The sequence below is a fragment of the Cardiocondyla obscurior genome, linkage group LG03 (assembly GCF_019399895.1).
Source record: "Cardiocondyla obscurior isolate alpha-2009 linkage group LG03, Cobs3.1, whole genome shotgun sequence".
Classification (NCBI taxonomy): domain Eukaryota; kingdom Metazoa; phylum Arthropoda; class Insecta; order Hymenoptera; family Formicidae; genus Cardiocondyla; species Cardiocondyla obscurior.
In genome coordinates this window covers 7701521-7712284 of record NC_091866.1, presented here as the reverse complement: position 1 = coordinate 7712284, position 10764 = coordinate 7701521, and the positions used below count along the sequence as shown (strand labels likewise).

The window sequence follows — 10764 nt, the reverse complement described above, 5'->3', positions numbered from 1 at the left end:
CCACGGCGCCCGCGCCCGCGTCCGTGTAGAATATAAGTTTAAAGCGGTAAGCGAAACGAGAAAAATAGATTAAGCGAATGACTAATGTAACGGCTTCTGTAAAAACAGCGATAAGAAGAAAATGGCCCTAATAAAGCTCTAGCCATTTTCTTCTCCCCAGGGGGGGAGGGATGTTGTAACCCGACCCTGGCAACAGCAAGGCCGCGCACGCGAAGGCACAGGCCGGGTTAACAACCAGCGTCGATCGGATCTTCCGATCGCGGAATCCGCTGACCGATTGACGCCTTGCACTTTTTCGCATAGGCAATGACCGAACGTGGTCACTGTCCTATGCGCCCGAAATCCGCGGACTGTTGCTTTTCCGCCTTAGCAACAGTCGCGTATAAAACCCGCGGCCACCGAACGCCCGCGGGTCATTCTAATAACTACTACACCGGGGTAACGCTGCCCGAAGCCTGAGCTAACAAACAGAGGGAAATAAAGAACATCGAATTAAAAAGGAGTATACAATTTATTTGGTCCTCGCGGATATACAACAGAACCGGGAGGACGGACCCCTTGCACCGTCCTGGTGCAACAGTCCTGAAATACTGCCTTGCAAGAAAGAGAAATCCACTTTAATAGTAGAGCCAGAAGCTACCCATAAAAAATCTTAGGATTTAACTGGAACACTGAAACAGATTTATTTTACTTTTCCGTTAAGCCTCCAACGAGTAATCATTACACCAAGAGAAGAATTGCTTCCGATATAGCAAAGTTGTATGATCCTCTAGGCCTGAGTTCGCCAGTGATCATTAAGGCAAAGATAATCCTACAGGAGTTGTGGTGCCTGAAACTAGGTTGGGACGATCCCATACCTGACAGTTTAAGTGAACGTTAGACAAGCTTTTGAAGTCAGCTTCAAGAGCTGAATAACTTAACGATACCCCGATGGATTAAAAATGTCCGTTTTAATGTTTCCATGGACTTACACGGATTCAGCGACGCTTCTCAACAAGCCATGGCTGCGGTAGTCTACACACGAATCATCGCTGAAAACAACTCCGTTACGAGTCAGATGATTTGCTTAAAGACCAAAGTAGCACTTATTAAACGCTTGAGCATCCCGCGGTTGAAATTAACGGCGGTATTGATACTGGCTCGTTTAATAAAACTGATTATGAAGGCTTTTGAATTACAGTATAAGACTTTGAATTGCTGGTCGGATTCGACAGTTACTATTGGATGGATTAATTCTCCTCCGTCAAAGCTGAAAGGAGAATATGTTCGAAATTGCGTGTCTTTGATATATAAGACACTACCGAATTGTTCTTGGAGATTCGTGTCCGGAAAGGATAACCCCGCCGATTGGGCAACTAGAGGCATTAATGCTGATTTACTCTTACAAGACAGTTTGTGGTGGCATGAGCCCCATTGGCTTGTCAAAGCTCCTGAATTTTGGCTTCGACCAAAGACTCACCCTGTAGACGAGATGCTTTAAACGGAAAGGCCGAGGAATATTTTATTCGCTACATCGCTTTTTTCTTCCTACTGGTATCTGTTGAAAAAATACTCATCATTTACGAGACTAATTCGAATAATCACTACTTGCCGTAAATTTTTTAGCTATCTTAAAAAATTACCGGAGACTTCACCGCTTTATTACCCCCTGACGCCAAAAGAGCTAGAGCAGGGTAAGAAGCAACTTGTTTTGTGGAAATAACGTAAAGGTTTAACAACACGTTATGATTTCGTTAACTCTTTATTGAGAATACAGAACGTCTTCTTTGATCGACTTTTAGTGAGCAAGTGAAGTTCCCTTCCTTGAGACTTCGTCGCAGGGTTCTTGGTGGGCGGTCAAAATCGCGTGATTGGTCTTCAAATAAATGCCAAAACCAATAGTGGCCAGCGCCAAATTCGTCGTGCGGCTATCGCCTACCGCGCTATTGTTACCCAATTATCGCATGCCGTCATCATGGAGACAGTCTTTCAGTCTGTTTACGTAGACGCCACAAAGAGCTCGAGCGATCTTTTGTTTCCCGCGATTTATTACCCTTTGAATTTTCTTTATTCTCTACTATGTACTATTAAGCTACGCTACATACTCCCCCCGTTGAGAGAGCAACGATCAACAGATAAACGGTTATAGAGTACTTATGTCTATTATTGTACATGTGAAAGATACAACAAACTTATTTTAAATAGAGAATATTAACACATAGCAAGTTTAGCTTAACAATTAACGCAATTCGATTGTTGTCCTTTACTTACGTGGTTTACTCCCAGATAGGTAAAGATACAACAAACTTATTTTAAATATAAAATATTAACACATATCAAAGTTTATCTTAAAATTTAACGCAATTCGATTGTTGTCCTTTACTTACGTGGTTTACTCCCAGATAGGTAAAGGACATAAACACCGAGTTGTTCGTTTTACAATACCAGTAGATGTTTTGACGTCGACTGTCCTGGTAATGTTGTCTTCTCCAGTATACAATTTAATAATTTTGCCTAGTGACCATTGCATACAAGGTGTATTCTTGTCTTTAATAAGGACGATCATTCCAATTTTCGGCTCTTGATCGTTAATTTTCCATTTAGCACGATGTTGTAGTTCATTTAGGTACTCTAAATGCCACCGTGTCCAAAAATCCTGTCGGATTTTGGAAATGTGTTGCCAAATTGATAATCGATTAGATGGAATCGATTGTAAATTTTCTTCAGGTAAAGTTGTTAATGGTTTACCGATTAAATAATGGGCTGGAGTTATAGCGAGCGTATCGTTTGGATCAGATGATAATGTAGTTATAGGGCGTGAATTTAGAATTCCTTCTATTTCTGTACTAAACGTGCTTAATTCTTCAAATGTAAGTAAACAATTACCTACAACGCGTTTGAAATGGTGTTTGAATTGTTTTACGGTGGACTCCCAAAGTCCATCGAAATGAGGCGCAACTGGTGGTATAAAATGCCATGTTATATGATGTTTGTTAGCATAATTGTTAACAAGATTCTTGTGTTTGTCGGAATTAAGCAACGTATAGATTTCTCTTAACTCATTGTTAGCTCCTACAAAATTAGTTCCATTGTCGGAATATATATGTTTCGGAATTCCGCGTCGTGCTACGAATCGCCTAAGAGCAGCGAGAAAACTGTCGGTCGAAAGATCACTTACTACTTCTAAATGTACTGCCTTTATAACCATACAAATGAATACACATACATATGCCTTTATTTTATTGCGGTTACGAAATTTCTTTTCTTTTATGAAAAAGGGACCGTAAAAATCGACGCCTGTATTTTCAAACGGTATTGCTTCTTTTATACGAGCTGGAGGAAGATTGCCCATTTTATATTTCATTGTCGCGGCATCAAAACGGAAACAACGCGTGCATGAACGTATTATTTTACGGACCTGATTTCGACCGTCTAATACCCAAAATTTCTGTCTCAAATGATATAAAGTTGTTTGTATGCCCGTATGGTAACGGGTTTCATGTATTTCGCGAATAATTTGGTCGGTATTATGATTTTTACTCGGTAATAGAATTGGATATTTTTGTTGAAAATTTAGATTTGATGAAGGAAGCCTTCCTCCAACTCGGATTAAACCATCTTGATCTAAGAACGGACTTAAATTAATAATTCTATTTGATTTTATTGTCTGGTTATTTTTTAATTCCTTTAATTCATTCGGAAATTTATTTGTTTGAATGGCCTTGATTATTTGAATTTCTGCCCTTTTTATCTCCTCTATAGTTAATTGACCCGTATAATTATTACCCTTTCGCCATCGGAGGCAATAAGCCATAATTCTGCACAATTTGGAATGTGATGAATATTTTTCAAACATACTAATATCAACAGATGTTATCAAAAAACAACTGTTTCCTTTTAATTCTGGTATTTCAAGAATACTTGGATTTTAGTGTGGCCAATACTGTTCGCCTTTCTTTAACCATGATGGTCCCGTTTGCCATAATTTATTTTGTAAGAAAGTGTACGGTAATTGTCCCCTAGACACCGCGTCCGCCGGATTTTCCTCGGTTTTTACGTGTCGCCATTCAATAGCATTTGTAAGATCTTGCAATTCCGCGACTCTATTTGCGACATAGACCTTTAGCGCATGAGGAGATGTTTTCAACCAATGTAACACAATAGTTGAGTCACACCAAAAAATTATACGATTAGGTGTTACGCCCAATGCATCCTTTATTTCATGATATAATTTTGCTAACAACAATGCTCCGCACAGTTCGAGTCGCGGAATTGTAATAGGCTTTAGTGGGGCTACCCGCGATTTAGCACATACTAAATTACTCTCAATCAGATTATCTGTATCTAAAGATCGTATATAAATACAGGCGCCATATCCTGCATTGCTAGCATCGCAGAATCCATGTACTTGGATATCGCGAGATTTATTTAACCATAATTTACGATCAAATAACACTGCGTTTAAATTTTTTAACTGATTACTAAATTCGAACCATTTCGTGTAAAATGCTTGTGGTACTGATTCATCCCAGTGTGTCCTACATTTCCAAATGTCTTGCATTATACATTTGGCATACAGGACCACGGGACCCATCAATCCCAATGGATCATAAATCCTTGCAATTTGAGATAATATATTTCTCTTCGTAAACTAATTAGTATCGTCAATTGTCTGTGCGACGTAACAAATCTCGTCTTTATGAGCATTCCATGTAACGCCCAGAGTTTTTAGTGATTTATCGTTTGTTATCGTAAAATTGGCATGTATAGCATTATCAGGTAAATCATCGATTACTCGCCTATCGTTTGATGCCCATTGTCGAATGTTAAATCCTCCTTGATCTAATAACGTTATTATTTCGTCTCTAATATTCCGAATTTCAGTTATAGAATTCGCACCGGTAAGCAAATCATCCACGTATAAATGATTTTTTAACGCGTTCGCGGCTCGAGGGTAATTGTGTGCTTCATCTTCTGCTAATTTTTGTACCGTGCGAATAGCAAGAAAAGGAGAAGAAGAAATTCCAAATGTAAGAGTATTTAATTGCAAAGTTTTTATTATTCCGTTTTCGCGCCATAGAATTTTTTGATATTTGCGATCATCTTTGTGTACCCATATTTGCCTATACATTTTTTCTATGTCGGCGGTGATGACGTAATTGTATGTTCGAAAGCGTAATAGATGTATGAATAGTTTTTCTTGTATGGTGGGACCTACCATAAGGACATCATTTAACGATATGCCTGTAATCGATTTTGCGGATGCATCAAAGACAACTCTTATTTTAGTAGTATGACTACCTTCTTTAATCACTGCGTGATGTGGTAAATAAAAACCGTCGTCGTTAGTTGTGGTAATTTCTGACGCGTGATTTAAGGTCTTATATTCTTCGATAATTTGCGTGTATTCTTGTTTTAATACCGGATCTCGATCTAATTTACGTTCTAAATTTAAAAAACGTCTCATAGCACCAGTTCGTGAATCGCCTATTGAAATATTCTGAGCGCGGAATGGAAGACGGACCGTATAACGACCGCTATCTTCGCGAATGGTATTTTCAACAAAATGGTTCTCGCACTTTATTTCTTCTGTTGATTTTGGTAATTGAGACGAAACTTCTTCAATATTCCAAAATTTCATTAATTGTGATTCTAATGTACTTAAATGGCATAACGCTGCCATCTTTGATGATCGTGGTTCTGTACTACCGGCTACGATCCATCCTAATCTAGTCTTTTGGAGATACAAATCGTGATTTTCATTAGATAAATCAATCTGTCCAACAGATAACATCGATAAAGTCGCGCCCGAACCAATTAATAAATCTACCGACCGTGGTAGATGGAATTCTGGATCGGCGAGTTTAATATTTGGCGGTATTGTAATTGAATCTCGCGGAAAAACATCTGATGGAATGGCTTCTGTAATTGTCGGGATAGTAAGACAAGTTAATGTTTTATGAAAATTGTTGTGTATCGAGCGTATAGTAATTTGTGCAACACCTTCGGATACTGAACTTGTGTTATTGATCATGGTGACTGGAATTGATTGTGCATTGATATGTAAATCTAATTTTTTACTAAAGATCGCGATATAAAATTAGTAGTAGAGCATGTATCCATCAATGCACGACATTTTATAAATTTGCGTTTTTTATCAAGTACGTATACTAATGCGCTAGTAATCAATTGTGGTGTAAAATTAATAGATGATGTTGCGAGATTCATTGTTTTTACCGCCTTGGACGCGAGTCATGCTGATTTGATTGTTTCAGAAGTTTTAGGTTCGGATTTTTCGGAATTTTCTATCGCAAGCGAGTGGTTTAAGTGTAAAAGCGTGTTATGTTTTTTGTGACAAACCGTACAATTACCAGATTTACATGGCAATCCTAAATGCGATCGAAAACAATTAAAACAAACCTTAGCCCGTTTTACTAATTCAATGCGTTTGGGTACTGATAATGCTTGGAATTTATCGCATACATATAAGGGATGTATTTTATTCTTGCAAGCAATACAATTACGCGACGAATTTATTGTGAAAGCGTTATGAGAGTTGTTTATTCGTCTTCTTTTTGTCACGGGTTCTCCCTTATTCCGTTCTAAGTCTGTCAATTGATTTCTTTCGCGCTTTGATACACACATTGCTGTTTTATATAAAAATTCATAGAATTCGTCGAGTGAAGGAAATTGATCTCGTTCAAGAGACGTTTCCCATTTGTCAAGAATTGTTCTTGGCAATTTAGATTCGAGAATATTGACCACCATCTCCGAACCGACAGATACGCCTAATGCATTTAATGATGCAATGTGTTGCTGGGTTTCATCTGCGAGTTTTGATAGATTGCTCGAATTTTCTTTATCCACGTTAGGCATGTTTCTTAGCAAAGATAAATGTCGCGAAACTAAGATGCGTTTGTCACCGTACGCACGTTCTAAAATTTCCCATGCCTTGGAATAATTGGTTCCGTCAATCGTGGAAATGTTTACTTTGTTTGCCGCTTCACCTTTTAATGAAGCTTTCAAATAATTTAATTTGCTTATTTCTGATGAATCTGATTGAGAGTCAATTAAATCGCGAAATTTATTCTTAAATGTTAACCATTCTTCATATTTTCCGTGGAAGATCGGTAACGGTGTCTCGGGAAGTTTTACACGACGTTCCTTATTAGATCTTAATATTGGTGATTCTATCGATCGACTATCATTATTAATGCTACTTATACTTGATGTACTCGCGGGAGATAGCATATTATGTATTTTGGTAGCAATGTCATAATATCTTTCTTGCAAATTTGTGAATTCCGTTTGATGTTCATCATTCAAATCTAATAACATTAATTCATTATGGCGTTCTTCAAACGCGTGATACAATTCAGTGAGGCGAGTTAAACGCAATTTTAAATTAGTATGATCTAATTTACTCTTTTCAACTAAATTTGTTATAGTCGTAATTTGTGTCTTTAATGCTGTGCGTTTTTGTATAAGAATTTTAATCCGATCCGCCATGATGTGTTTAAAGGCAACAACTAATGAATGAACGATACGCTCTTACTTGTTTTATAAATCGCCGCTTATAAATTTAAATTTTTGATCTGCGTTGATGATTGTCCGGGTGGTGAATTGTGTTTATTCCGCTGACTTCCTTCTCGTGGTCCTTGTCTCGCCTTTGTCCGGATCCGTGTCAAAATGGTCTCGACGATTGTGCTCGGAACTTCCCGTCTGTCTTTTAACCAGTCTGATGAATATTCTGCCTACCAGGACGATGACCGTGGATCTCTGTAGGCCGCTAATCTTTTTTCGCTAGTCTGTAGCTTCTCGGAGATTGTCCGTCGACTTATTCACCGACCAATTTGCCGGTTTTATTGGTTGCTTTCTCAATTATTCACTGACTCGATCGAAATTTATAGTGAGGTCGTCAATTAGACCTCACAGGAGGCACCAAAATGTTTTGTGGAAATAACGTAAAGGTTTAACAACACGTTATGATTTCGTTAACTCTTTATTAAGAATACAGAACGTCTTCTTTGATCGACTCTTAGTGAGCAAGTGAAGTTCCCTTCCTTGAGACTTCGTCGCAGGGTTCTTGGTGGGCGGTCAAAATCGCGTGATTGGTCTTCAAATAAATGCCAAAAATCAATAGTGGCCAGCGCCAAATTCGTCGTGAGGCTATCGCCTACCGCGCTATTGTTACCCAATTATCGCATGCCGTCATCATGGCGACAGTCTTTCAGTCTGTTTACGTAGACGCCACAAAGAGCTCGAGCGATCTTTTGTTCCCCGCGATTTATTACCCTTTGAATTTTCTTTATTCTCTACTATGTACTATTAAGCTACGCTACACAACTTATCGGATTCGTTCATAGGGCTTCCTTTTCAAAGGAAATCAAGATCTTTTTGGATAAAGGTACTATACCAAAATTTAGCTCTCTGATCAGACTAACGCCGTTTCTGGATGGAGAAGGGCTCTTGAGAGTAGGAAGAAGACTGCAAAACGCGCCTATAGCCAATGAAGCTAAACACCAGTTAATTCTATCAAGGAAATCTTCCATAACTACTCTAATAATCAACGAAGCTCACCACAAGACATTGCACGGGGGTACCCATTTAACCTTGAGCTATACACGAAATAAGTACTGGATTGTAGGAGGAAAAATGACGATCCGCTCTCATATCCTCAAATGCGTTCGCTGTGCGCGTTTCAGGGGCATCAGAGCTTAACAATTAATGGGGCAATTACCAGTATCCAGAATAACTCCATCACGGCCGTTCACTCATACCGGCCTGGACTATGCCGGCCCCATCACCTTAAAAACGTGGAAAAGACGAGCAGCACGACAATACAAAGGTTATCTTGCAATTTTTATTTGTATGAGTACATCCGCTGTCCACATTGAGGTGGTTACAGACTATTCCAGTAGTGCCTTCATCGCGGCATACAAGCGCTTCACAGGGAGACGAGGCATCTGCGCAACACTTCAGAGTGATTGCGGATACAATTTTGTTGGCACCGACGCCGAACTATGGCGTTTATTTGAGTCCTGTTCCGCTGAAATGAGAGAGCTTGCAGCACTCCTTGCTAACGATGGAACATGCTGGAAATTCAACCCGCCCGCTGCCTCCCATTTTGGAGGAAAATGGGAGGCAGCGGTTAAGTCGACTAAATATCACCTAAAAAAAGTGATAGGCCAGACTGTACTCACCTACGAGGAACTAACTACTATAATCATCCAAATTGAATCAATTTTAAATACTAGGCCGTTATGCCCTATCTCAGAGGATGCTACGGATTTGGCCGTACTGACTCCATCACATTTCGTAGTTGGAGAATCTTTGTCGATCCTACCACAGCCGGACTTATTCTCGGAGCCACTTTCAAGGCTAGGTCGATGGCAGCTCTTACGCCAGATGGTTGACAATTTCTGGAGAAAATGGTCAGCCGAGTGCTTACAAAGATACCAAGCCATTTCCAAGTGGCACCATACGTCGACTGAAATAAAACCTGGATCTTTGGTTCTCATAGTAGATGAGCGGTATCTGCCAGGAAAATGGCCTTTGGCTAGAGTGATTAAATTACATCCTGGAGCCGATGGACTTACTAGGGTGGTTACCATCAAAACAGCTGCCTCTACATATAAGCGCCCCATCGCTAAACTTTGTATTTTGTCTATTAAGTCAGATGAACCTTCTTCGACCAACGAGTTGTCGAAGGGGGGAGGAATGTTTAGAGATGCATAAATTGGAATTCGCACGCGCTTAGAAAACGGCCGAGCCTAAGCGCTATTGGTTCCCCTTCCTACGAGCGAAGAGATTGGCCGCTTGAGAAACGCACACTGCGAGCGTATGTATGTGATAAGAAGAAGTCTGAGAGAAGAAGCAGAGCGAGTCAGTGGTGCATGTATTGCTTTATAATTAACAATAACTATTGTTTTCTTTGCTCGTGCACACGTGGGTGACGAGTGGTTTTGAGCTGCGCAGCCTGTACATTCTTGTTTTCACTAAGAGAGTGAAAATCACGGAGAAATGGACGCAAATATCGTTCCTTCTCCCCGGCCGCAAGAGCCGACGTGGGTAAGAGGAGGCCACGGGGGGCCTTCTTTATTGCCCGAACGCCATTAGAGCGTATGATTGCCGTAAGTACGAATACTAAGATCGCTGTAAGAGCGAAGAGTGACCTCGCCGTAAGTGCGAGCCTTCAGGACGCCGTCAGTGCGAGACGTACAATCGCCGTAAGTGCGAACTGCTGAGGCGCCATTGGGTGCAGATTTCAAGGACGCCGTGAGTGCGAAGCCAAAGATTTTTTCCTTCTTGAACAAGAGAAAGGTCGCCGCTAGAGCGCATAGAAAATTAATTTCAATAAAACAAATAATTGCTGATCAGGTAACGAGGCGTTTAAGTTTTTCTTTTCTTTCTCTTACTGCTCTCATAATTATTCTTAATTTTCTAGCCAAGGTTATTATTGTATTCATTAGGTAGGAGCATTAGATGTGATCATTGAGACTTTAAAACGACGACTGACTTTTATTCGCTTTGCTTACAGTGCACTGATTAGGTATTACTATTAACCGTGCTACGTTAGTAAGGTTCTACATAATTACTATTAAACATTCTACATATACCACATCATTCTACATATACTACATTCTTCCCCTACAAGGAGGTTTTAACATTAAGGTCTTATAATATAGCGCTGAATGAGTTTTCTTTCGCGGGTGGACCGACGTAATCTTTGGTCATTATTATTTGTTGTACAAATTTGGTTTTCCTTATTAACATTGTTAGACT

General features: G+C 39.7%; 6 protein-coding genes across 6 annotated transcripts; 2 read left to right on the top strand and 4 right to left on the bottom strand.

Moving 5' to 3' along the window:
* Positions 1-961: 961 nt before the first annotated feature.
* On the top strand, positions 962-1480 carry LOC139101299 (uncharacterized). The gene has a single exon (XM_070654332.1). The coding sequence runs from the start codon at positions 962-964 to the stop codon at positions 1478-1480; it is 519 nt and encodes a 172-aa protein (XP_070510433.1).
* An 891-nt stretch (positions 1481-2371) lies between these two features.
* On the bottom strand, positions 2372-3793 carry LOC139101297 (uncharacterized). The gene has a single exon (XM_070654330.1). The coding sequence runs from the start codon at positions 3791-3793 to the stop codon at positions 2372-2374; it is 1422 nt and encodes a 473-aa protein (XP_070510431.1).
* Positions 3794-3907: 114 nt separating this feature from the next.
* LOC139101296 (uncharacterized) lies at positions 3908-4573 on the bottom strand. Its single transcript, XM_070654329.1, has one exon. It carries the CDS (start codon positions 4571-4573, stop codon positions 3908-3910), a length of 666 nt encoding a protein of 221 aa, XP_070510430.1.
* Positions 4574-4630: 57 nt separating this feature from the next.
* On the bottom strand, positions 4631-6013 carry LOC139101295 (uncharacterized). The gene has a single exon (XM_070654328.1). It carries the CDS (start codon positions 6011-6013, stop codon positions 4631-4633), a length of 1383 nt encoding a protein of 460 aa, XP_070510429.1.
* A 218-nt stretch (positions 6014-6231) lies between these two features.
* LOC139101294 (uncharacterized) lies at positions 6232-7488 on the bottom strand. The gene has a single exon (XM_070654327.1). The coding sequence runs from the start codon at positions 7486-7488 to the stop codon at positions 6232-6234; it is 1257 nt and encodes a 418-aa protein (XP_070510428.1).
* Positions 7489-8706: 1218 nt separating this feature from the next.
* On the top strand, positions 8707-9717 carry LOC139101293 (uncharacterized). The gene has a single exon (XM_070654326.1). It carries the CDS (start codon positions 8707-8709, stop codon positions 9715-9717), a length of 1011 nt encoding a protein of 336 aa, XP_070510427.1.
* Positions 9718-10764: the final 1047 nt, after the last annotated feature.

What these genes read in the sequence shown, in the direction of transcription:
- LOC139101299 (XM_070654332.1), top strand. Translation starts at nt 962, where the DNA reads ATGGACTTACACGGATTCAGCGACGCTTCTCAACAAGCCATGGCTGCG.
- LOC139101297 (XM_070654330.1), bottom strand. Translation starts at nt 3,793, where the DNA reads ATGGCTTATTGCCTCCGATGGCGAAAGGGTAATAATTATACGGGTCAA.
- LOC139101296 (XM_070654329.1), bottom strand. Translation starts at nt 4,573, where the DNA reads ATGGGTCCCGTGGTCCTGTATGCCAAATGTATAATGCAAGACATTTGG.
- LOC139101295 (XM_070654328.1), bottom strand. Translation starts at nt 6,013, where the DNA reads ATGATCAATAACACAAGTTCAGTATCCGAAGGTGTTGCACAAATTACT.
- LOC139101294 (XM_070654327.1), bottom strand. Translation starts at nt 7,488, where the DNA reads ATGGCGGATCGGATTAAAATTCTTATACAAAAACGCACAGCATTAAAG.
- LOC139101293 (XM_070654326.1), top strand. Translation starts at nt 8,707, where the DNA reads ATGGGGCAATTACCAGTATCCAGAATAACTCCATCACGGCCGTTCACT.